Here is a 27146-nt window from a genome sequence, read left to right as displayed (position 1 = left end):
CCCGGGGCCGCCCCCGCCGGTCCCATCCCGCCCCCCTCACCGCCGCCGGCCGGCGGGCAAAGGTCGAAGGCAGGGGACACAACCACCGTCCCCTCCCAGGCCCCGCCCCCGGCGCGCGCCTCCCTGAGGCCCTCGGCTCCGCCCCCTCGGCGCGCGCCACGGCGACACCGCGAGCCCGCCCCCTCGGCGCGCGCCACCTCCTCGCTCCTGCCCCCGCCCCCTCCCCTTTCCGCACGCCGAGCCGGGGCGCCGCGGGAGCCCCGCCCACCGCTTCCCTCCTCGGTTACCCGTCGTGCTCCGCGCGGCCCTGGCACTGACGTGGCTGCCCGCAGCCGCCATCTTGTGAGCCTGGGCGGGGAGCGGGAGAGAAGCGCAGGAGGGAACCGGCCCCGAGCGAGAGCCCGAACGAGACCCAGAGCCCGGGGCAGCCAGCGCCGGGTAAGCGGCGACATCCCCCTCGCGCCGCCGGCCCAATGTCCTCCCGCCCCGCGCGGCGGCCTGGGGCCCTTCGGCGCCGGCGGCCGGGCTGCGCCCCGGGCCTGGGGGTGGAGGCCGCTGGGTGGGGGAGCGGCGGGGCCCGGCCTGCCGGGAGCGGCGGGGGCGGACCGGCGTGTTGCCCAGGAGGGGAGGCACCAGTAGGCCCCGGCGCGGGCCGCCCCTCCCGGGGGAGCGTGGGGCGGCCGGGGAGCGGCGAGAAGGGGTCCGGGGAGCGGTTCAAACGGTCGCTGCCCGCGTGGGGTTCCAGTCCCGCCTCCCTGACCCGGCCTAGGGACCCGACCCCGGGACCCCCGCCACCGCCCCAGCCTGGGCCCGGCCTAGGCACCCGACCTGCCTGCCCCCTTTTCTTCTCCCCCCCCCGCAGCCTGGGCCCGGCCTAGGCACCCGACCTGCCTGCCCCCTTTTCTTCTCCCCCCCCCCCGCAGCCTGGGCCCGGCCTAGGCACCCGACCTGCCTGCCCCCTTTTCTTCTCCCCCCCCCCCGCAGCCTGGGCCCGGCCTAGGCACCCGACCTGCCTGCCCCCTTTTCTTCTCCCCCCCCCCCCCCGCAGCCTGGGCCCGGCCTAGGCACCCGACCTGCCTGCCCCCTTTTCTTCTCCCCCCCCCCCCGCAGCCTGGGCCCGGCCTAGGCACCCGACCTGCCTGCCCCCTTTTCTTCGCCCCCCCCCCCCCCCGCAGCCTGGGCCCGGCCTAGGCACCCGACCTGCCTGCCCCCTTTTCTTCTCCCCCCCCCGCAGCCTGGGCCCGGCCTAGGCACCCGACCTGCCTGCCCCCTTTTCTTCTCCCCCCCCCGCAGCCTGGGCCCGGCCTAGGCACCCGACCTGCCTGCCCCCTTTTCTTCTCCCCCCCGCAGCCTGGGCCTGGCCTAGGCACCCGACCTGCCTGCCCCCTTTTCTTCTCCCCCCGCCCCCCCCCCCGCAGCCTGGGCCCGGCCTAGGCACCCGACCTGCCTGCCCCCTTTTCTTCTCCCCCCGCCCCCCCCCCGCAGCCTGGGCCCGGCCTAGGCACCCGACCTGCCTGCCCCCTTTTCTTCTCCTCACCCGCAGCCTGGGCCCGGCCTTGTCACTCGACCTGCCTGCCCCCTCTTCTTCTTCCCCCCCCCCCCCCCCCCCCCGCAGCCTGGGCCTGGCCTAGGCACCCAACTTCGGCCCAGCCAGTTTTAGGGACTCAGTCCGGAATCTCCCACCTTGGCCTGGCTAGCTCTACAGACCTAACTCCACAACCTTGGCCATGTCAGGTCTACAGATCCAATATCCTTCCCCTGCCGCGCCCCCCCTCCATCCCCGTGGGGGAGTTGGATGGGGGCGGTCAGGTCAAATCTCTCTCTCTGAGTAACTTGGAGCTGGCCCAGGGCATATGGATTTTTCTTTCTTGGACCGTTGGCTAGCTTTAGGTATTTAATAACTGTCCAGTCCTGGGAGTGTGATCTGGGATGTGTGTGCCTTCATTAAAGGTTTGAGGGTATAATTGCTTAATTCTTGTAGAGCTTGGGTTGGGTTGTGTGATGGGATGAAATGGTGAAGAGTACAGTTGCTGTCTTTACCCTGGAACAGATTTCTTTCCAGTCTCAACTGCTTGGGTGGGTGACCCAGGAAGTCAGCCTTCCACTACTCTGCATGCAAGGCTTCCTTATAACAGATTAGCTCTTGGCCTACAAAATCCCATCTGCCTTTTATCTGTGGCCCATATATGACACTCCAGGAAGGTAACCCTCTCCCACAATTCATCTCACCAGTAGTATAGAATTCATTGGTCATGAGGCATGATTGGATTTACCCCATCTTAGTATAATTAAAACTTTTGTCACAAAATCATCCAGTCACAGTATTTGACTTTGTCACTCTGGCACTTGGTACCTACCAAAGCAAATTCTTCAGGTTGACTGAGTGTATGCAGAAGTTTTATTTTGAATCCATCAGCTTAATCTATAGCTGAAATGTTAACTATTCAGGTAATATTTTGAATTTTGCTGTGCAACCACTGAGCCTCACAACACCTCTTTGAAGAGCATTATTATCCCTGTTGTACAGATGAGAAATTGAAAGCTTAAAGTTGAGGGATTTGTCCAAGGTCATTTAGCAGAACAGTTCTATTACTGTTTTTGCCACTCTAATAACCCAAAAGGTTTTTATCTGAATTTGGGTATTTCCTGTCATAACTTTCCTTTAAGGGAGTTAAATTTTCCTCCAAATATTCTTTATTTCTTTGTGGACTTTCTACTCAAAGCGGTACCATTATATATACTGTTAAGCTTGTAGGTATGGAAGGAAAGAGATTTTCTGAAAATGTACTTAGAGGGTTGGTTTGATGCCATTATTTCCTCTACTGGACACCCATAATTGCTGCAAAGCTTGGGAGCTGACTACTTCCCCCAAGCCATTATTGTAATGGTAGCCCTGGATGAAAAGGTGAAGAAACTTACCTGACTTGAAGCTCTTAATTTGGCTGGCTTGATTGTCTTCATTTGCCATGCTTACTGATACTTCTGCGCTGGCAGAGCAGCAAAGCCAAGAGATGGTTTAAACAAATGTCACTTCTACCTGCTCAGCAGCTTTGGGTGCTACAGCAATGGACACTGGTTAAGAAACACCTTTAAAAATCAGGTGCAGGGTAAGTTGTACCCATAAATAGGTAGCTTGACTGATCATGGTGTCCACTTATTTGCTGTGGGTTCCTAATTCAATAACCTTAAATTGGATATAGTGTCTGTTACTAATCTCAACATCAGTCTGTATCAGCAAATCCCTTTGTATAAAGTTATCAAAGTTTTTTTTAAAAAAATTCTTATCTGAAAAGGGACTATAAAAGTGGTACATTCTTACTCAATAGATCTTTGTGTAGGTCTGAGTCATACTTGTTGAGTCTGTTGACAAAATGGAGCGTTTCTTAGGCTTTGAAGCTAGCAGAGTTAGGAATGGACAGGATTCTGTTCCTTTTTGTGACTCAGCAGAATTGTTCACTGTGTTTGTTACCCCTGTGTAAAACTGTCCCTAGGTACTAGAATTGCATGGGTACAACTAAGGGCATAATTACCATGCAGAACCCTTATTACATAAATTGGTGGAAGAAGGAAGGAAACCCATCTTGATGACAAGATTGGTTGAGTTTGGAATGATGGGAGTTAAGTAAAATGACTTTTTTTCTATCAAAGCTGCTCAGTAGAAAATCACTGAGATGACAATATTTACATTTCAGAGTAGAACCACACTTTAGTTTCATCATCTGTTATGAAATATTTTATCAAGTAGGTCATTCTCATGAGTATTGTAGTGTTCTGGATTCTTTACAGTGGGTATATTTGGTCAGCATAGTCTATGGCTACACTATAGCTTAAGTCGAGATACGTTACATTGCTCAGTGGTGTGAATTGGCAACCCCCCTGAGCAACATAACTCGTGCCTAGTTAAGCACCAATGTGGACAGCACTATGGCAGCAGGAGAGTTCCTGCTGACGTAGTCACTGCTACTCATTGGAGGTGGATTAGTTAAGTGGACAGGAGACTCCTGTCTGCTTAGAGCAGTTACATAAAAGCAGGCGTCTCCAAACTTTTTGAATCATGAACCCCCAGGGCCAGCTCTGGGGAAGCGCAAAAAAAAAAAAAAGCGGCCGCCGGCGTGCCTCCGAAGACGGAGCGGCGAGAGCCGAGCGGCCGCCGGCGTGCCTCCGAAGACGGAGCGGCGAGAGCCGAGCGGCCGCCGGCGTGCCTCCGAAGACGGAGCGGCGAGAGCCGAGCGGCCGCCGGCGTGCCTCCGAAGACGGAGCGGCGAGAGCCGAGCGGCCGCCGGCGTGCCTCCGAAGACGGAGCGGCGAGAGCCGAGCGGCCGCCGGCGTGCCTCCGAAGACGGAGCGGCGAGAGCCGAGCGGCCGCCGGCGTGCCTCCGAAGACGGAGCGGCGAGAGCCGAGCGGCCGCCGGCGTGCCTCCGAAGACGGAGCGGCGAGAGCCGAGCGGCCGCCGGCGTGCCTCCGAAGACGGAGCGGCGAGAGCCGAGCGGCCGCCGGCGTGCCTCCGAAGACGGAGCGGCGAGAGCCGAGCGGCCGCCGGCGTGCCTCCGAAGACGGAGCGGCGAGAGCCGAGCGGCCGCCGGCGTGCCTCCGAAGACGGAGCGGCGAGAGCCGAGCGGCCGCCGGCGTGCCTCCGAAGACGGAGCGGCGAGAGCCGAGCGGCCGCCGGCGTGCCTCCGAAGACGGAGCGGCGAGAGCCGAGCGGCCGCCGGCGTGCCTCCGAAGACGGAGCGGCGAGAGCCGAGCGGCCGCCGGCGTGCCTCCGAAGACGGAGCGGCGAGAGCCGAGCGGCCGCCGGCGTGCCTCCGAAGACGGAGCGGCGAGAGCCGAGCGGCCGCCGGCGTGCCTCCGAAGACGGAGCGGCGAGAGCCGAGCGGCCGCCGGCGTGCCTCCGAAGACGGAGCGGCGAGAGCCGAGCGGCCGCCGGCGTGCCTCCGAAGACGGAGCGGCGAGAGCCGAGCGGCCGCCGGCGTACTGCTGAGGAATCAAAGGTCCAGGAGTGCTGCTGCCGCTGTGCTGCCGGCTCTCCTCCTGCTGCACACCCCCAGGGATGGTCTTGCGCGCACCCCACTTTGGAGACCACTGCATTAGAGAGCTTACAGTGGCGCAGCTCCTTGGTGCAGTTGTGGTGCTGTAAGCTCTCTCTCACATAGCCATTTCCTTTCTCTCCTCCCCCTGCCCCGTCTGGTAAAGGCCTTGTTCTTGTGGAGACTGTAGAACTAGTGATACAGCTACCACTAGCCCCAGCTATCATTCTCTTCCTTGTCCTGATGGGCAAAAGTTTTGAATCAGCTTCCTGCTACAACAGCTGTTTTTCTGCATTATTCAGCAGTTTTTCTTGCTGCTTGCAAGTATCTAATTTCATTTTTGTTTCTAATACATGAAAACATTGTGAATATATGGTATTACTTTTGCTGATGTCTCAATTCTAACATAATTCCTATTCATATGCTGATCTTGATCCAAACAGTCAGTTGAGCATTGGCTCTTGGATTTGGTCAAATGTCAGCCACCAATCTTGTTTCATTTATTCTTTAACTTGAATTTATTCACAGTATCTAGGGTGAGTGTAGTCATAGTGTTGAACTCGTATAGTGAATGGGGATGGGGTAGTATGTCAGACATAGTTTAAAACTTGAGCAGTTTTAACTTACATAAGTATTTTGCTATTGTAAGTCTGAGCCACATTCTGTTTAAGTGGAAGTAGTTAACCCTTTCTGCTGGTTAGACTGAGCACAGTGTTCTTAGGTTTCATCATTTTTGAAAGCAGATGAAGCTGTAATCAAATTACTTTAGATATGCCTTGACTGGGTAGGAGACTACACTTAACTCTGACATCCTCTTTCAGGCAATTGGGGGCATCCAGAAGGAAAAAATAGAATAGCCTTCTGCTTCTGCCCAGAAATCTCATGATTGTAGTCTAACTTCTTCCAGTAGAGTGAATTCCTTTCCATTTTTTGCCAACCTTTTTTTAAAGGAAGATACAGAAGTAATGATCCAAATGAGCCTCTCTAAACTTAATATCTCTTTGCAAAAATGTGGGCTGCCAAAAGCTGAGAGCCCACTGGATTACTATGGAATATGTTAAATTGTTTGCCTGTTTTTTTAGATAAACAATATTATCTATGGGTTATCCCTGTTCTTTGTCTTGATACACAAACTGTTCATAATATTTTAACGTGGTTCAGGGTTTTATTTTTGAAACTTAGAAGTGCATCACTACTTCTCGTGCATTAGGTTTAACTTGAAAACAAGAACCCCAGACTAATGTGGCTTTTGAATAAAATGTTAAATGGTCCACCTTTTGTCTCCATGGGTTCTAGAACATTGTGCAGTCTACTTCTGTTCCCATTACTGCAGGAATGACTAAATCTTTCGTGCACTAGGGCAGTATTTAACTGTTCATGTCCCACCTATTTATTTCTATTACAGTAGCACATAGGGGCCCCATTATGCTAAGCGCCATACGAACACACAGTGTGAAGGTCTCGCCCCAGAACTTACTTTCACCTGCCTACTTAAACTGTAACCGACAGAAGAGATGTGATGGAATTTAGGTGAACTCGTGTTCCTTAGGAGTCATGTTTCATTCTTGTGCAGAAGCAATTGAGAAGCTGTGGCCAAAGTCGCAAGTAAGATCTGCCGTCAATGAAGAACATCATCTTGATTTGAAGACATGCCAAGCTGTGTTCAGCACCTGCAACATTGCATTTATTTGGTCCTGATATTTAGCTGCTCTTGTATGGTAGTTTGGCAGAGAAGTTGTTGTGGCGCTCAACATTTTTTTTAAAAGGCTTAGCTGCGACTCTTGGTTGAAAATAACTTACAGTATACATGTTTTCATCCAGCCCATCTGGGGACTGGCATTGTCTGCTCTGCATGACTCTTCATCTAGTTTCGTAGAGTGCCCTGTTCATCAAGTCTTGGAGAGCATGAAAGCCACATTTAGATCAATCTTCAGTTATGCTTAGCAAGAAAAGAATACATTTTGATGGCTCTTGTGGTACCATGAAGAAGAATCACTTCAAATGGGCACAGAAGGGAATTCTTAAAGCTGAACTGTGAAGCAGAGACAGAATTCCCTTTACTGTACCATGTCTTTATAGACAGCTTTTAATTGGCTTTTTCCAGAAGGAATGGTTTATTTTATGTTAGAAACATCAGGAATGTCAGGTCTCTGCTTTCCTTGTGTTGGTTGGTAAGTAACCAAGATACTGTAACTTTTTAACTGTTTTTCCTTTCTTTTCCAAACTCAGCATCCCACCCCTTTCAGTTGGAGATAGGGAAAGTTGCCGCTCTGGTTATGGCATTATGTGCAATCAACCATTTAAGATGCACAACAGATCTTACCAAATACCTCCATTAAAGAGAACAGAGGGCTTAATATATTGTAACAAGTTGTTGGTGGAAGGGCAGAGGAGGAGTGTAGAGGTAGTCTTAATACATCATGGTGAGAGTATTAAATGATACCATCTCTTGTTTTGCAGCTCATCTTTAAATACTCTGTACATGACTCATCTTTAATTCTAAGACTTCATAGAAAGTTAGATTGCCGATGATGATACATACTTAGACTAAAAATTCTGAAAATTAACATGACTTCTATATCTAAAACTTATGCTTAATTTTAGTCCTGTAAATAATATCTTGAAAGTAGTAGTCTTGATTTCAGTAGAAGAAATTAGAAATCCAAAACTATTCCGGCTTCAAAGAATTCGTTGGGTTGGCTACAACTACTTGCTATTTAGCCATCTTTCATCCTTTGCTTCATAGGTGAAAGGCCAGTAAACAACTTCTACAAATAGTTAGGTATAACTGTTGAATAGTCATGTGTTTAGTTACATAGTTGACAGTATTCTGATCAGGAGCTATTTTTAAAATTTGCTGCAGTAGAACATTTTAAGCTAAAGGAAACATTCTTCAAGTACGAGAGCATGAAGGTTTGTTTAATTGGCTATATATCCATTTCAGGTGTGAAATACTATGCTGCTAGATTACGTTGGCACTAAAACTTCTAAGATGGTTTATCCCTGTGAAAGTTAGAAATGACCCAACATCTAAACAGTACTTTACAGGTCAAAGGCACACCAAGGAAAACTAAAGAGGTTGGGTAAAACTGTGTTTCTTTACTCTGTGCATTTGTTAGCATGTCGTATAAGTCCATGCAAATATAAATTTTACTTAGTCTTCAATGAGGAAGAGTGCCTTTGATATGTTGGGGGGGGGCGGAAATTGGTCCATAAACCTGTCATTCGTGCCCATTAAGCATTTAAGTAGCTGGCAAAACATTTGGACACAAGAAGCAGTTTCTAGAATTACATTTTGGTTATACTGTTGACAAGAAAGCTAACATAGGCGGTTGGGGATGGAGAAAAGGACTGCTGTGAAAAATATTTTAAATACATATCTGAAATCACAAGTTTAATATTACATTTCAGACCGATAGTGCTTTGGCTTCAATATGGTCAATCTTTTATACAAAGGAGGCATTTTAACTAGTTATATTGTAAATAGCATGTTATGGTGCACAAGAATGTGTGTACATTAATGATACTCCTTACCAGTTGTAGCTATTGGAAGAAAAAGCTAAAGGAAAAATAGCTGAAACTGCTAGTGCTGGCTAAGGGTTTAGCAAGTCTTTAGAATGCCTTCCTTACAGCTGCTTTCTCTTTAACAGACATGGCATGTTTGTACTCTGAAGTAGGGAATTAAGCTTTTCTGCAGTCAGTCTTATTTGCTAGCAGTGCCTTTCCATCTTTTCTATGTTGGTCATCATCAGTAGTAGAAGACAGTTTGTGAGCAAGATGCTTATACTCCTGCCCAGTAGCTTTTCTTGCCATGGTTTGAAACAGTGGACATGTGTAACACCAGTTTAATTACTGCTGAAGCTCCATGTGAGTGTGGTTATGGAGGAGCACAGATGTAAATATTTTGGTTTTGCATTTAACATTCTACTACTCAAATTGTGAAAATGGCAGAAGGATGTTGGATATCCAGGTTTTTCCCCACCCTATTGCCTTAACACAGTGGTTTTCAAACTTTTGTACTGGTGACCCCTTTCACATAGCAAGCCTCTGAGTGCGACCGCCCCCTAATAAATTAAAAACACATTTTTACATATTTAACGCCATTATAAATGCTGGAGGCAAAGTGGGGTTTGGGGTGGAGGTTGACCGCTTGCGACCCCCCATGTAATAACCTTGGCACCCCCAGTTTGAGAACCCCTGCCTTAACGCATTCTACAATATCTTTTCGTTAAAACAGTGTGAAATTACAGGAAATGGCGACTTACATCACAATTGCTTTTTTATTTAGTCAATAAAGTTGAATCAGTTGTACATGGCCAAATGGAACTGTGCCATGAAAGACTAAAAGACTGCATTCCAGTTTTCAAAGATCTTAAATCCCAGTTAAAACATCAGTAAAAATACACACTTTTCTTGGCAGATTATTTACAGCATAGTTTGAATTAAAATTAGTAGACTGGCTTTATTCAACAACTATTGGATAGCATATAAGCAGCAAAAGGAGGAACATACTGAATTTCTAAAGGCACGCAAGTAAAATAAAATGCTATTAAAACTGGTATGGATGCTAAAGTATAGAACACTACTAAACGTACCTTTTAGTCATGTCCCTTTTATTTTCGATAATGTAATGCTTAAAGGTTAACATTTGTCAGTGGTGCCATATACCACTTGAGCAAACTTCTAAAATGAATTCTGCATAGTAAAAGCATTACTATAAGACTCAGTCACTCTAATTTTAACTTTGCTATGACTTTACCTAACATACATCACTTGCTAGAAATGTACCTGAAGTTTGAGATATATTGTGCTTCCTGGTATAAATTTGCAGTCTTACCCAGAAATGAGTCTTTGTTCCTCTTACTGCTTACCAGTGACACGCAACATCTTAACTGAACCTGAATAACAGGTTTCTGCCACTGTGCAAACCTTATGGGAGGTGCTATAGAATGCAACATCAGAGTAAGGGTGTGCTCTGTAGTGTTCAGGGCGCGTCTACACTTACAACGATGCAGCTGCCCCGGTAGCACTTAGTGAAGACTCTACCTACGACACAGAAGAGCGTCTCTTTTTCGGTGTAGGTATGCCACTTCCCTGAGTGGCAATAGCTAAGTTGACGGGAGGAGCCCTCCTATTGACATAATTTTGTCTACACCAGGGGTTTAGTCCGTATAACTACATCACTCGGGTGTGGATTTTCACCTAAGGGATGTAGTTATACCAACATAAGTTTGAATGTAGTCCAGGACTGGGCCTAATGAGCAGCAAAACAGGAGTACGGGTAGCAAAGGCATATTCAGAGCTGGTGAATGGTACTAGGTTTCAGCCTCCATGGATGTCAGTCATGTCTACAAAATGCGGTTGGCACATTTAGCAGCAGCTCAATCTGTAAAAGCAACCCTGACCTGGAGGGCCGTACCTTACAGGCGATAGAACAACAGAATCTGTTAATTCTCTTGCACCTCTTCTGAGGATGCTAGCTGGGGACTTGCCTATATACAAAAACTGCCTATTGCTGACAGTGGGTGGTGCTGAATGTGGTTTGGCTGCATATGAAGACAAGGATAAACCACATTAAGGTAACTTTTGTCGTGAAGACAAGCCCTGGATGAACTACTTGGGGAGGTTACACCTGTGCACTGGGAACTAGACAGAGGCCACCAAACTAGCTTCACACGGACTGTCAAACTGTTAACAGAGCTAATATTTGGGGTCTCTACTAGAGTTGGGGAAAAGGAAACCGGAGTAAAGGAAGATTCTTTACTTAAGAATAGGCCATATATTGGGTAGTTAAGACTCACTTTAGTATAGTTTGCCTTTTCTCAGGTAAGACACGTAATGGCACACATCCAGACATCTGGAAGAGGCAAGAGAATGAGAAGACACTGGTATGTCTACACAGTATACATGCGTGGCTGGCCCGTGTCAGCTGACTGACTCAAGGAGCTCAGGCTGCAGGGCTGTTTAATTGCAGTGTAGACATCTGGGCTCCAGCCCAGTCATCTATACTGAAGTTAAACTGCCCAGTGAGCCCTAGTCAGCTGACATGGGCCAGCCATGGATATTTAGTTGCAATGTAAACATACTTTTCATGGGCCTTTTTGGGTAAGGGTCTCGCCATATGGGGTGGAGAATAGCTATTCAGAAATTGTCAGTGTTAATAGTTAGGCTGGTGGTCTTCATAAGTAGATGTGCCAGGGGAAAGAACTAGAAGACAGTTTATATTACTGTAGTGCGAGATGCCCCAGTCACAATTACGTCCCTGTTATACTTTGCGCTATACAGACACATGAAGATACAGAAGGCATGACTGAATCTCTTCCATTAACAATAATATGTAAAAATAGCACTAAAGCCTGTCTTTAAAAAAAAAAAAAAGAGAGAGAGATTATAGGGTGGTGAGAGAATGGAAGTTATGCTGATTGATACAAACTGGAAGATGAGTTAGTGGAAGGAGACAAAAGAGGAACTGGAGACTGGAAGAGGCGTAAAATAATAGAAGCTTCCCTCCTTCCAGCAGCCATGGTAGGGGGTAAGTTTATCTGACATCTAGCCAGAGGCAAATACAAAAGAAACCCCAAGCAGGAATAGCACCAGGAATTGCATAATTAACGCAGGTTTGTAGCTGGGTTTCTCTATAGAGCATTGCTACTGGTAAGTCTTGCTTCTGTCTAATGGGTGCCTAGTAAATGTTTCAAGTTCTGACTTTTACACAGATGAAAACTAGATTGGTAAATATTTTTATGCCATTAAAAGGACTACAGCTATATGCTCACGTATTGTGTACAGTTTGGGTGCTGCTATAGAGAATATTGGACAAGACACAGAACTGGGTAACAGTTGTGGTAAAGCATACATTGTATCCAAGGAGAGAGAGGAGCTAAGTTTATATTCACTAGAAAAGATCATTTAAAATGGAGACATAGTGAAAAGTGTAAAAATCTGAAGTTTAATAGAAAGGTGGATGTCATAAAACTACTGAGGAGGATGATAGTTCTAATTTAGGCTTAAATGGGGAGCACAAACTTATCTGCCACCAAAAGAATTCAAGGAAAATCCTCCTGTCTCCATAGTTTGTGGAGGGGAAGTAGCAATGGAATTTAAATGTAAACATAGCCCTGGTCTACACGGGGGTGGGGGGTCGACCTAAGATGCACAACTTCAGCTACACAAATAGCATAGCTGAAGTCGGTGTATCTTAGGTCAGCTTACCCGGCCGTGAGGATGGTGGTGAGTCGACTGCTGCCGCTCCCCTGTCAACTCCGTTTCCCCCTCTCGCGAGCTGGAGTTCCGGAGTTGACAGGGAGCACGTTTGGGGATCGATTTGTCACGTCTAGATGAGATGCGATAAATTGATTCCCCAGTAGATCAATCACTACCCGCCGGATCAGCGGGTAGTGAAGTCCTGCCCATAGAAACTTGTTACTGTAAGACAACCACAGATTGTATGCCTCTTTTGAGGCATGGGAAGACATTAAGAATCTCAACTACATGTTAACTGAGTATCCAATTTTAAATGGCTGCCGTCAAGATAGTCATAACCTAAATTCAGTTATGTCTTTAAACATGTAAAATATTTTTTAAAAATTTACTCCACTTCTTTACAGGGCTTGTAAAGTAGCCTAATGGTGGTGGTACTCAGCCCTCCAGCAGGGGTGTAGTTATAAATGCCTATGTAACAAAATAAAGTCCAAATCTCTTTTTTTTTTTTTTTTTTTTTTTTTTTTTAGTCTGGTATAGGGATCTGCTGTGGAGGCAGCACACTCCTGCCCAGTGGAATGCTTCCTGTCATTCACTGCCCTCACCAAATAAGGATTGACATTGTCTGCTGCGAAAGGAGGCATCTCCTGTTCTTGTCTGGAAGACTGGTGACAGTGTTTTGAGGAAATGGGGGCTCTAGAAAGAAGGAAATGCATTCCTTTGCAAATGAGTCATGCCATAATCTTTCTGTGTGATACAACATTCATAAGTTGAACTACAGTTCTCTCCAGTAGCTCAATATTTTGGCTTTATAGGAATATGAAAGCATTAAGGTTTCTTAAGAGAAAGCATCTCTTTTTAACTATGACAATAAAACAAATTTTAACTGGAAGTAAACCTAACACTAAAGACAGTTTCCACGCCACATCTTATTAAACTTAAGTGAATTAAATGTTGGTGAAAGATTCCAGAATGACAGCCCTCGAGACTGAAAACAAACATGGACAGTGGTGCAACAGAAGCATCCCACTCTGCTGATCCTAAACTTTAGTCTATCTCTGTGTGAAAGAGTGTGATAGCTTCTTGATCATTCTGAGACTAAATAAGGATCCCTTTGACAGAGGGCACTGGGATGCGCAAATCTTTTTTGGGCGCTACACTGAGTCATATTTAGTCTAACTTCAGATATTTATATATTGGCTTCAGTAATATTCAGTAATTCCACAATTATTTTTAAAACTTTGGTTAAAAATGTATCGACTAGAACATCATTTTTAAGAACATAATTGCTGAGAACCTTCAGTGAGTTTTGCAGCGAAACTATACTATTCTTAACACATTGCTAAACAACTCAAGGTAGATTCTGGTCTCTTTGCATTACTCATTGCTAAGTATTTTGGGGGTGGGGAAGTGTAATAACTGACATGTTTTAGTCATCAAAAGGAAATTGAGTTTTGTGACATGGACTATCTTAAGAGTTTCTTAAATTCGAGGGACAGTCTTAAGTCTCCCTTGCTTACTGCACATGTGCAGTAAACTTTCAGATGACCGATTCATTGGTAATGTGTTAACAGAGTACACATCATATTATATAAAGAATTTGGCTTATTGTAGTAAACAGAAATCCTCTAAAAATCATGCCGTTTATGACTATATATTCCTGCTGCCTTTTTTGTTCGAAAATGTATACCTTAATTTTAAGTTAACTTTTCCATTCGTGATGGTCATCTCTGCATATATCAATGTACATTTGAGACCTCAGTTTCCAGGCAAAACAGTAACAAAGTGAATTATGTCACCAGTTCAATGTAATGCAGTGTCACCATCTACTAGTTAAGGAACATAAAAATGTTAAGCTTTTGTTTTTAAATTTAAAGTTCTTACCCTTTCTCTCTGGTAAAATTTGTCTTGGATGCTGTTTTCAATTGAATGCAACATACAGTGATATTAGAAAAGAATAATTTTTTGTTGCCATAAACGGCAATAATTCCTATCCCTAGAATGACATGGTAATATCTTTTATTGGACCAACTTCTGTTGTTGAGGGAGACAAGGTTGGTCCGATAAAAGATAATACTTCACCCACCTTGTCTCGCCAATATCCTGGGACCCACACAGCTACAACACTGCATATCCTTAGAGTATAGTACTGAATTTGCTGATAGCAACATAATGTACCTTTTAATGGAAATATAGCGGTGTGTCAGTTACATAGGTGAACTGCAAAGCTTTTGCTGAAAATGTAACCCTGTGGGTCAGGACTTAAAAGTAGAAAAGCAGATATTTGTTAAAACTGTCTTATATTTTAACAGTTTCAGAGCACTAGTTTCCTCAAATCCTAAAGAATCATATTCTGAGCTCTTTTTTTGATCTTCCGCTTTCATCGCAACTTCAGTGCTCACTTGTAGATAGGATTAGAGTAGAATGATTAACACCACCACCATTTTCTCATATTGTCCTTTTGACTGATACTTTTGCGTACCCAATCTCGACCAACAGTCAATGATATCTCCTAGGAAGTTTCAATAAAACCAGTTGATCTACTTTTGAGAAGATTGTCTGTCTCAAAGATGCGGGTTTGGTGTTTAGCAAAGCCTCAACCAATATGTTCACACTGCAAATTGGCTTCCTCGTATAAATCAATCCGCTGGTGAGGAGGGAAGCAACTGTTAAAGAGCAGGGAAGCATGGTGGGCTGTGTCGGGGATTTGTCACTTCCCATGTCTTTGTTTAGTGAACAGAGTAGTGTTTGTGTTTTTTAAAAAAAAAAAAAAAAAGGCAGCCCAGGTCTTAACATCTTTTAGTCAGCTTAGAGTGAATGATATATTTATCATTTTGAGGTAATATATGTGCTATGAGTAACCCACACAAAGCGTTGAGGCACGATGAAGTAGTCAAGTGTGGTGTTCATGTTGATAAATCACGTACACTTTAATGTTTTCTTTCACTAAAAATTAATACTTAGCTTTTGTATAACTTTTCAGCATTGGAAAAGGATGGTGATGCTGAGTATGTCAGTAATTGAAAGATATAGCATAAGCACACTAACAAAAGATTCAGGACTACTTATGGTAGCTATCTTATAATTAGGACTACCTTTTCCCCCATTTGTCAAAGTCCTTGCATTTTCCGTAGTTAGGCAAAACAGTTTAAAAAAACCACTAATCTGTATCCAGTGCATTTTTAAAATCCTGAAAAGACCATGAGCTCCTGACAGCTTTTGTTAGAATTTGTGTTCAGCTGCTAGTCTATAGCTGTTCTTAGCCCATGTTACTATGAAGAATGTTGTCAGTAGTTATACATGCAGTAACTTGTACATAAGACCAGATGGTATTCACCCAAGAGTTCTGAAGAAACTCAAATATGAAATTGCAGAACTACTAATTGTGGTATGTAACCTTTTGCATAAATCAGCCTCTGTACCAGATGACTGCAGGATACTAACACAGTCCTGGCAATTACAAGGCGGTCAGCCTAACTTCAGTACCAGTCAAATGGGTTGAAAATAGAGTAAAGAACAAAATTGTCAGACACATAAATGGACTCAGTATGCTGGAGAAGAGTCTGTGTGGCTTGTATAACGGGAAATTGTCTCACCAATCTGTTAGAGTTCTTTGAGGGTGTCTGCAAATGTATCAAGGGTGAGCCAGTGAATATGGTGTACTGGGACTTTTAGAAAGCTTTTGACAAAGTCAGTCTCCATGGCTTTTAAGCAAAGTAAGCACTCATGGGATAAGAGGAAAGGTCTTCTAATGGATCAGTAGCTGGTTAAAAATAGGAAACAAAGGTTAGGAATAAATGGTTTTCACAGTGGAGAGAGGTAAATGGCAGAGTCCCCCAAGGATCTGTACATGAACCAGTGCTGTTCAATACATAAACTTTCTGGAAAGAGAAACAGTGAGGTGGCAAAGATTTACAGACAATAAAAATTACTCAAGATAGCTAAGTCAAAAGCTGACTGGGAAGATTTACAAAAGGATCTCACAAAACTTAGTGACTGGGCAACAAAATGGAAGGTGAAATTCAGTGTTAATAAATGCAAAGTAATGCACTTTGGAAAACATCTCAACTGTACATATAAAATGGGGTTTTAATTAGCTGTTACCACTCAAAGATCTTGGAGTCATCCTAGGTTGAAAACATCTGTTCCATGTGTGACGATAGTCAAAAAAGCGAACAATATTAGGAACCATTAGGAGAAGGATAGGTAATAAGACAGAAAATGTCATAATGCCACTAGATGAATCCATGGTACGCCCACACCATGAATACTGCATGCAGTTCTGGTCACCCTGTTTCAAAAAAGATAGAGAAGGGCAACAAAAATTATTAGTTTCTATGTGAGGAGAGATTAAAAGACTGGGACCCTTCAGTTTAGAAGAGATGACTAAGGAGGTTATGATAGAGGCTTATACAATCATGACTGGTGTGGAGAAAATGAATTAGGAAGTGCTAGTTACCCCTTCACAGAACACAAGAATCAGGGATCACCCACTGACATTAATATGCAGCAAGTTTAAAAAAAACATAAGGCAGTACTACTTCACACAGTGCATAGTTAACCTGTGGAACTCATTGCTGGGGATGTTGTGGAGGCCAAAAGTATAACTGGGTTCCAGAAAGAACTGAATAAGTTGACAGAGGATTGGTCCATCAATGGCTACTAGCTGAGATTGTCAGGGACACAACCCCGTGTTCTGGGTGTCCCTAAGCCTCCGACTGGCAGAATCTGGGGCTGAACAACAGGGGATTGATCACTCAATTACTGCCCTGTTCTGTTCATTTCCTGTGAAGCCACTGTTAGAAGACAGGATATTGAGCCAAATGGACCATTGGTCTGACCCAGTATAACCATTCTTATGTTTTAATTGTCTTGAATTTCTTCTCTCTAGATTTCATTGGCCAGTGCGGGAACACCATATTTCAAGCATGGGAAATATTTTTGCTAACCTCTTCAAAGGCCTTTTTGGCAAAAAAGAAATGCGTATTCTTATGGTTGGTCTGGATGCTGCAGGAAAGACCACTATTTTGTACAAACTTAAACTTGGTGAAATAGTAACTACTATCCCTACTATAGGTAAGATATTTACATTTTGCTTGCTTTTTTAACCTTTTTGAGATTCTGATCCCTGTGGCACATTGTTCACATACTTCGGTGTCTTGAGTCCGTCATGTGCTTTGCTGGTTTCGTGGCTCGGTTGCAGTGCTGCATCCTGACTTGGCTCTAGTGACACTTCACCTCTGAAGGCTTGGGGTGGAAGCAGTTACCTCTTTAGGCCTGGGAGGAGAAGAGAACCTATGACCAATGTTCCCTCTAATTTTTTACATCCATGTGCGGAATGAATTTTGTTGTGTGCACCAATATGGAGGTGATGTGTGGCGGGGGTGGGGCCCAGTGGTTCAGAGTGTGGGAGGGGGCAGAGGGTTGGGATGCAGTGGGGAGAGGGCTGGGGGTTGGGGTGCAGGTTGCAGAGGGTTGAGGTGTGGAACAGGGCTCAGGTCTGGGGCAGGGAGTTGGGGTGCAGGGGGGCTCTGGCTAGGGATGAGGGGGTTGGGGTGCAGGCTGCGGTGGAGGGGAAGGACCTTTCTTTCCCTCTCCCCCCCCATGCCCTATCTTGCTGCAGCAGGCCAGGGGAGAGGCACCTTTTCCCGGCCGCGGCAGCTCCGGGGCTAGGGCCCCTGTGGTTGCACACTTGCATGGCCCTTGATAGCCTGCCATGTGGCCGCACAGTTTACAGAGAACTTAGCATATGACTGCTTTTAATTCCATTCCTTCCTTCTGGCCAGTGTGTGGAGCAACTTTTAATAGGCTGGGGAAGTTTGTCTAACTTTTCTATGCTAAGGGCACCACAAACATAAATCATTTGGGGGGGTGGGGGTAGGGGTGGAAAAACAGAGTGGCTCTTCTGGGGAGATGGAATGGTCAGAGGTTAGAATCAAATCAATAAAATCTGAAGGTAAGGTAGGAAGGAATATATTTAAAAGTCCTTTTAGTTCCTCTTACAGTTCCAGCCGCAGAAGTTTCAGTTGCGGAGCCATTCATACACACTCATTACTGTCTATTTTTAGGGGACTTCAGAAGGTAAGAGAAACAGCTCTTAACCATGTTGAGGTCTTGAGAGGAAAAGTGTGAAAGCATCTAAATTCAACTTCATATACTTGTCTTTTATGGTTACTTCTGAGCATGAATTGGAGACAGTAGTATATATTTTCCTGCTTGATCAATTTTTTTTGTCACCATTTCTATTTCAGGTTTCAATGTAGAAACAGTAGAATACAAGAACATTAGTTTCACAGTGTGGGATGTAGGTGGTCAGGATAAGATCAGACCTCTCTGGCGCCATTATTTCCAGAATACACAAGGTGGGTCCTCAGTTAAATGACTATCTATAGTAAAGAAACTTGTGTGTTAAACTTTTTTTTTCCTGAATTGCTTACTACATGAAAACATAAGCCAAAGCATCAAAAAACTGTCCATTCAAGGGTTTGGTAAGTGGGTACCAATCCAAAACTTCAGTGTGTTTGTTTCAGTTCCCAAATTAGATTAACGTAGATGTAAAAATGACAACAGTTGCTCCTTTAAAACACTTGAGAATCAGCTGTTTTGCTTGCCTGTCAAAACCAGGGTTCAGAATTCTTTCCTCTGGAAGAGTTGAAAATCTGCTTTTAAACTAATGGAGAAAATATGCTCCTTTTTAAGTACTTGTCATCTACTACAGAGCTAACATAAAACCAGGCGTGAAGGACATGAGATAACTAGAGGAATTGATGTTAAAGCATGTAAAATACAAGTCTTGTAGCAACTCTCCTGCCCTATAACAATTCTTTAAGAGAACTTACACTGTGTGAAAATATTTTTGTAGTTTTAGTTGTGTGTGTGTAATTTGAAATCTGTTCTTGGTCCAAAATTGGGAGAAAATCTATGCATAGTCAGCATTTGCTGGGATTTGTCGTTATCTCAGACAAAAGAAGTTCTAGTACCTAGAGACACACAAAGTGGTACGTACGTATCAATAAGCTGTTTGCTTTATCTTCTGTTAAACCTTCAAAATACTTGATTGTTCCCCAACCCTTCCCCCCCCACCCCGACCTGAAAAAAACTAGGATTTTTTTAAAAGGAGAATTTCTGGTGTGCAGCTAGTTGGGTTTTTTGTAATGATTGTTTTTGTTTTATAGGTTTGATTTTCGTGGTTGACAGTAATGACAGAGAACGAGTGAATGAGGCCAGAGAAGAGCTTATGAGAATGTTGGCAGAAGATGAGCTGAGAGATGCTGTCTTACTAGTGTTTGCTAACAAACAGGTATGAGTTAAAGGCTTCTATTTAAAAAAAAAAATTCTGAAGAGTCATGAAATAGTTGGGTAAAAATGTTTGGTACACTGCGATATGGCAGTCTTCAACGTTCCTTAGTGAGAGACTGAAAGGGCACTCAGTAGAATACCATATTGACACTGATCTGTAGCTCCACAGACTTCAGCTGAATTTAAAGTGTGGGTCCTTCTCTGAAAACTGACTCCATCAAAGTGACATCATAAATCTTCATATTTTTGTCACACTAATTTCCATACCAAATTCTCAGCTTGCTAGTAAAGAATGCTGCCAACTTAACTTAAGTTAATTTAAAAGTATTCTGCTATTGCACCTGTCTGAATTTCCCCATGCAATCAGGAAACTGACTATAAATAAATACTGCCAAAGCATACAGTAACCTGAAGATAGGTTATCTAATTCATTAGTTATGGTAAATTTTGGTGTCCCTTGTAATAGATACAAAAATTCTGTCAGTTGACTGCCTTTGTGGTATCCCTTTAAAAAAAAAAAAATTGAATGGCAAGCTCTGCAAACTCTCCATAGACTCAGTCTAGCTGGGTTTTCTGTCTCATGCATCACCACCAGTAGTGCATGGCTTGGTCTAGATTAGGGCCTCCTTAAAACTCATGTAACTGTATTGCAAATTTGAACACATGCAACTAATTAACTTTTCTGTGTGTAAGAATAGAATTCAGTTGACTCAGTTTTATTGGCTACAGCCATTAAAAGCAATAAGTAGTCATTGTTAGTCTTCAGGCAAGACTGAAGGTAGGCAGGGAGCAGAGCTGTTAAGGGTGCTATTAATGTACCTGCTCGTCAGAACTGCACTTCAAGTTTTTTCAGAAAAATCCCGTTTCCTCAGCTGTGAAGAGAACCTCGTGACTAAATGGGAGCTGACATTGTGAGGTCTCCCAGATGGCCTGAAACAATAGCCCTGAAGTGTGAGCTGTCTTATCTCAGTACATGTTAATTCTGAATCTTAGGGCTTGTCTAGCTACTCGCTGGATTGGCGGGCAGCGATCAATCCACCGGCAGTCGATTTATCGCATCTAGTCTAGATGCGATAAATCGACTGCTGAGCACTGTCCTGTCAACTCCGGTACTCCACCAGAACAAGGAGCGCAAGCGGAGTTGACAGGAGAGTGTCAGCTATTGACTTACCGCAGTGAAGACACCGTGGTAAGTAGATCTAAGTACATGGACTTCAGCTATACTATTCACATAGCTGAAGTTGCATATCTTAGATCAACCCTGCGTGGTAGTGTAGACAAGCCCTTAGTGAGTTTAAATGTCAGCATTAACCATTTTGGTGCTGATCTCTTAGCAGAAGCATCCAGCAATTACAGAATTGTAGACAGCTTGAATAGAGTTCCACCCCTTTTTCTAATTTGATCCGACTGTAAGATTCTCTTTTTTAAAAAGCACATTACCAAAGTTAAAAGATTAAACAGAAAGCTGTTACTTTTAATCTACAGCTGAGAGAAAGCAGAATCTTAACCGGAGAGCAGAGATTTTCAAAGGTGTAATTTAAATTCTTTAAAATTACTAAATTAAAATGTAACTGCTAATTTAATTAAAAAGGTAAATCTTTAGATATCCTTGCTTTTCCATTTAATAAAATGAATTCTGCATTTCAGTTCTGCATCACCAGCTTCCTTTTTCTTATACAATACAGTACTTTGGGGCAGTTTCATTCATAGGATGAAATAAATACTTTTCATTGACTTGTGTTAAATTTTTCTGAAAACTCACATTGAGTTAGGATAGTTACATACTAAGGTGTTATGCAAATACTTCTGGTGTTCATTGAAGTATTACTTGGTTTCGTACCTTCTCATATGTGAACACTTGAACTGAAATATGTAAAGGATTTTTCTAAGTGGAAAATGACTTTCTTGTTTTCCCACATTCAGGACCTCCCTAATGCAATGAATGCAGCAGAAATTACAGACAAACTTGGACTCCATTCTCTTCGCCACAGGAGCTGGTATATCCAGGCAACCTGTGCCACGAGTGGAGATGGTCTCTATGAAGGACTGGACTGGTTGTCCAATCAGCTCCGAAACCAGAAATGAAACCATAAAACTTCCTCTTCCCTCTTTTTCCTCCCCTCCCTTTTATTTCCTCCTCTTCGCCCTTCGCTTTACTCTAATGTGGCAAACTGTGCTACTTTGTGGTATTGAGTGCCGGAAGCTGTTTTCATTACTTTTGTCACAGTGTGTATTGCACCATGCTGTAAATGTGGCAAATACAAGCCTGAAAACAGTTAGGTTTCTTATTTAATGTAAATAGTTTTTGTTTCCAATGAGGCAGTTTCTGGTACTCCTATGCAATATTACTCAGCTTTTTTTATTGTAAAGAATCAACTCACTGTTTAGTACTGGGAAGGGATTTAAGCGGATTAACATATGGGTTGCCAGTAGTCAATGTGCAATAGAGCTGAATACTGTCCCTGTTGGGTTGTGAGATCTGTGTTGAGATCCATTTTGGTGGTTGGTTTTTAACCTGAATGCTCTATTTTTTAAAAAGCTACAGAAAAGTAAAACACTTGAGCACATAAGTAGTATGTTGGACATAATTTCTGTGATTCCAGTTTGAATACCAGTGATTTTTAATTCCTTTGACATGGCCATGCAGAAATGAAACCAAGCTTCATCTGATTAAAATACAGATCCATGTAACTGCTAGATCTCTGGATCTTTCTGTAGTTCATAGCATGTGTGTTCAAAGGTTTGTTTGAACTGGTTTAGAGCAGTTTGAAAATTTGTTCATACAGCTTAAACCTCTGTGTTTTGCTTCAGATAAGGTTGATATTGTGATCTTCCATCAGACTTGAATAATTTCTGGGAGGGTCACATTTTTAACCTCTTACATCCTATGTGAAGTGTTTTGTACTTTTCTTGTGTGTAAACCACTCCAGAAGGCAAAACCTTTCCACAGAAAGCACAGCCTACGTCAGTCCTAAGCTCTATAGTCGGAAAGTACTGTACGTAAATAAGAAATGCCATGAACAATTCACCAAACATCTAGGTATAGTGTCTAGAAAAAAGCATGAGAGTCTGGAGAATCATTCCATTCTAGAAGTATTCAATCCCATTTTGGAACAATCCCATATCTGTATATGTGTGAAAACCCTGGGCATCCCTCATACTGCAAGGTTCAGATTTGCCATCAGAAAAAGATCTCTTTACTTTTTTCTTTTGTATTTTGATAAACACTGAAGAAGCTGGAGCTGTTGAAAACATTAAACTTGGGGAACTATCAGAACTGGTTTGTTTAGTGTTGCGGAAACCTTTATGCTTTCAATACACAATTAGTAATCAAACTGTTTTGTATACTTGTTTCAGTTTTCATTTTGACAAACAAGCACTGTAATTAAAGCTATTAGAATAAAATCTCTTAACTATTTCATGTTTTTATGTCTTGCTGTTTATTTGATCACCTTCGTAGAATCATAAAGAAATACTTGTCGAATAAAATGTTTCCTGAAACTTGCACTAGTATTATTCATAGATCCCAATGATCCCTTCCAGCCTTGGAATCCCCTTGTCTGGCCTCCTGTATAATGCATGCCATAGAACTCCCCAAAATAATTCCTACAGCAGGTCTACTAGAAAAACATCTACTCTTGATTTAAAGATTCAGTGATTTGTGGTATGCCGAGTTGCATCACTGCCTGACCTGTAACTATGGGTCACCTTTCTGCCAGAGCAGTAAAGAATCCTCTCAGGGAGGTGTTAGGCCTTAAATTTGCTGATATCCAGTAGGGGTTGCTCACTGGATTTTAATCTCCCCCTTGTCATACTTCTAAGCAGTAACTTAATGTGAGATCTGAAAATAAGCCTTATCACTTAGTTTGAACAAGGTGGTTAATAAAATCTCAGCATCCCAACAGTGTCTCCTTCTGGAGTTTGGTTGAGTCCTGGGGTGAAATCCCACTAAAAATGTCCCACCTGTCAGCCACATGTTACAGCGTAGCTGCTGTAATTGTTCCTAGGGGACTGCAGTGAACCTGGCTGTGGGCTGGAGCAAAGCCCATATCCTCCAGAAATACTGCAGCACATTGGCTTCTAATAGTAGACAGAGCAGATGCGGAGCAGGCAAAACAATGCCTCTGAGGAGCTGATTTCAGATTAGTTCCTGTGGGTACTGGGGTCTTCTGCACTGCAATTGCTTCCTGCTTCAACAGAGAGGGAAGGGAAGTCTGAGCTTGAGAAAAACCCAGTGAGCTGAGGGGATTCAGAGCAAGGGAGGAGACTAGTACGCAGCCTGGGGGCTGGAGCAATTTCTAAGATGGGGCAGTATTCTGATCTGGGAGGGGTTGGCTGACTTGCACAAGTGGAGTGGGAGAATTGATTGTGGATGGACTTGTAGGTGAGGTGGTTGGGCTGGGGGAAAACAGGAGAAGGAAATGGGAGCACAAGCATTGGATTCGAGGGCATATGGAAAACAGGTCTGTGGGCAGGAGAAAACCGCACAGGAATTGGGGCCATGTTAAAAATATCCCCCTTATCTCTGAACTCTAAACCAAACCCCACCTTCAGGTGACTTCACTTCTGCAACAACAGAACAGTCCTGCCCTGCCGTGGTGTCAGTTTAATGACCGAAGACTCTTCCTTTTGCCATTGTGAATTATGATCAAAGAAAGATGGGGAAAGAAGAAAATGAGCACCATCTGGCACTGCTACCTATTCAGCCATAGCTGACACAAGCAAGTTCTTACTCTGCTTGTGAGCGCTCTGGAGGAGATACTGGGGCCTGACCTGGATTCACTTTGGTTTTGTTTCATTGTGGTAAGGGTGTTTTTCCCCCACAATTGCCTGGAAAGGATTAATGCAGAGAGAGCAGGGGGCTAATTAACTCCACAGGCCACAGCTGAGGGAGATCAGGTGGCTAAGCAATCCCCTGACAGAGAGGGAGCCCAGCTCAGGAGGAAGGAGCTGGGCTGGATTTATAAAGACAGGAAATTGGAAGCAGAAGGGGACTGATGGGAAAGTGCAGTCACTCCTTGGGAAGAGAGGTATGTTTGGGCTGGGGCACAAGGAAGGTAGGATGAGGCTCAGGGAAAGGCAGTAATGTCTAGAAGGAAACAGGCCTTGACCACTGGCTAGAGGGCCCCTGAGCTGGAACCCAGAGTAGAGGATGGGCCCAGGTTAGGGAGTGGCACTACGAGGTAGTTACTGGGAAGAATGCCTAGGACTGCTGGTGAGGAAAGACTTTCCACCCTGAAAGGAGAAACCATTTGGTGACCTGGCTGGAGGGCCAAGTTACAAAGAAGCAGCAGCAGCTTCGGGAGCAAGCGGGATTGCAGACTAAGAGAGAGGTGAGGATGGTGTGCAACCATGGGAAGGGGTGCTAACTTGTGAGCTATTTCTCTCCCCCCCCCCCACTCCCAGTGACCAGGATGAGGTGCCATCCTAGCAGTGAGTGGAGCACCCCATCACATTCATCAACAAAACATCCTATCCTAGTTGCAGGATCTTTATCGCCTGAGGTGCCCTCAGGCAGAACCCAGCTTGCTTTTCAGGGCTGGTGTTGAACTGGTTGTGCTTGTAGTAGAAAAAATTATCTGAGATAAAAACTACCTGAAAGATTTTAAATGTGGAACTCACCTGTGGCCTTCTCCTCGCTCGAGAGAGCACCTGTTGCAAAACAATTAAGCCCGTCTGTACTATCTGTACCTTCCTGCAAGGTTTGCCCTGCAGTCACGCTTGGGGTGACCGGGTATCTGTCATCAGTAGCCAGTGAGCCTCCTTTACCTGCTGAGTCCCCTTTAGTGCTTCACACAAGTCTCTCCCTTTCCTGCAGGCTCGGTGGGTTTTTCTTGTTTTTTTATCTTGGGGGCAGAAGTATGAAAGCCAAGGGAATCTCTGCATCCCTCTAACACAGATGACGAAAGAGGGACTGTGATAGAGATTGATACAATTATGAATGGTGTGGAGAAAGTGAATAAGAAAGTGCTGCTTACCCCCTTCCCGTCAGACATGAAACGGGTCCCCCCAGTGAAATTAATAGGCAGCAGGTTTAAAAAAAAAACTAAAGAAAAAACTTCTTTACACCATCCACAGGCAACCTGTGAAGGTCAAAACTATACCTGAGTTTAAAAAAGAATTAAGCTCACAGAGGATTGGTCCATCAGTGGCTGTCAGCCCGGATGGTCAGGGGCACAACCCCATGCTCAGGGTAATCTTCAACCTCTGATTGCCAGAAACTGGAGCTGGATGACATGGGGTGGATCACTCAATAAATTGCCCTGTTCTGTTCATTCCCTCTGAAGCACCTGGCATTGGCCACTGTGGGAAGACAGGATGCTGGGCTAGATGGACCATTGGTCTGATCCAATATGGCCATAAAACTCTCCGCTCTCTCGCTGCAGTTCTGCTCCAGCTGTGACTCATTGGCTAAGGCTGCAATGTCTGCCCCCTCTTCTCTTCTCTTCCCTCGCTCTAATCATATGCTCTTCTCCCCTGCATTAATATGCCAGTGTGTGGGACTCCAGACAGCTGAACACTGATGATTTACTGACTACTATGCTCTGCGCTCGTCAAATGCCGTTGGCCTGTGGCAAGCTGGGGTGTAAATCTACCTTGCACTGCCCTGCTGCGTACTAAGCGTCCGTGTCGTTGCTGCCTGCTGACCATTCCTGTCATTTCTCCCAGTGCCTGGCTAGAGGGCTGGCAGTTCTGCTGTGGCTTGCTGGCTGAAGACCTGTAGAGTGGGAGTAAAGGGCTGCTTGAGGTGGTCACAGCGGGAGCAGGCTCTTTGGGAAGGGACTCTCAGCCAGCAAGCAAAGGCTCTCCTGGCTCTGACCTTTGGCAGAGCTGACTCCAGCAGTCATTCTAGCAAAGCCGTCACCCCAGCACACAAGCCAGTGAGTCGTTGTCCTGCCAGCTATCACGACTTCAGTGATTTATGAGGGAGGATACAGCCATGGACTGTGACCTTAGGTCGGTCACTTAGGATGGATCCACACAACGGAAGGCGTGCACAGGTTAGCCTGTCCGAGCTGGCTTGAATCCCAATAGCAGAGCTAACATTGCCGGAGAACCTGCAGTGTGGGCTTCGGCGCAGGGAGGACAAGCCCGGCACATGCCCTGGATATGTACTCAGCACCCGAGCCTATGCTGAAACCTGCATGGCCCTGTCTTCCCTGCATTGTTACCTGCAGCAGCTGGATTTCAGCTAGCTCAGGTAGGGCAGTCTGTGCCCAGCGTTCACCCTTGGTCTCTGTGTTGTCCCTGGCTGTAAAAGGAAGATAATTAATACTTCCTTTCTCACCTCTTTTGTTTGTCTTGTCTTTAGATTATAGGCTCTTCAGGGGTCTGCCGCATAACAAGCCTTTGCACAGCACCTAGCACAATGGGACCAATCTCGGTAGGGGCAGAATCTAGGCGTGCATAAATTGAAACCCGTGAATGCAAAGCGCATTTCAGTCGCTTGATCTTTAGCATAGCCGGTGCTTAGATTCATTGCACAATCATGTTTCACGTCCTGCCACCATGCTGCTGTGACCTGCTTGTGGGGCAGAAGTCAGCATGTTGCAGATGGGCTAGCCAAATGCGTGAGAGATCTTACGAAGAGAAACATTTGAGTAGCAGGGCACATTTCA

At 44.8% G+C, this 27146-nt stretch overlaps 1 protein-coding gene across 1 annotated transcript; it reads left to right on the top strand.

The window, feature by feature from the left end:
- Window positions 1-305: 305 nt before the first annotated feature.
- Window positions 306-22952, top strand: ARF1 (ARF GTPase 1). The gene is made up of 5 exons (XM_073334834.2): window positions 306-438; window positions 17120-17304; window positions 18480-18590; window positions 19404-19528; window positions 21451-22952. The coding sequence occupies exons 2-5, from the start codon at window positions 17157-17159 to the stop codon at window positions 21610-21612; spliced, it is 546 nt and encodes a 181-aa protein (XP_073190935.1). The 5' UTR covers window positions 306-438; window positions 17120-17156; the 3' UTR covers window positions 21613-22952.
- The last annotated feature ends 4194 nt before the right edge of the window (window positions 22953-27146 follow it).

This window comes from Lepidochelys kempii, chromosome 2, assembly GCF_965140285.1.
Source record: "Lepidochelys kempii isolate rLepKem1 chromosome 2, rLepKem1.hap1, whole genome shotgun sequence".
NCBI classification, from domain to species: domain Eukaryota; kingdom Metazoa; phylum Chordata; order Testudines; family Cheloniidae; genus Lepidochelys; species Lepidochelys kempii.
This window is presented reverse-complemented; position numbering and strand designations above follow the sequence as displayed.

Bases quoted from the DNA above. Each gene is read 5' to 3' on its own strand.
- ARF1 (XM_073334834.2), top strand. From the start codon at position 17,157: ATGGGAAATATTTTTGCTAACCTCTTCAAAGGCCTTTTTGGCAAAAAA. The intron at 17,305-18,479 runs GTAAGATATTTA...TTTCTATTTCAG, and splicing joins AACTACTATCCCTACTATAG to GTTTCAATGTAGAAACAGTA. The intron at 18,591-19,403 runs GTGGGTCCTCAG...TTTGTTTTATAG, and splicing joins TTATTTCCAGAATACACAAG to GTTTGATTTTCGTGGTTGAC.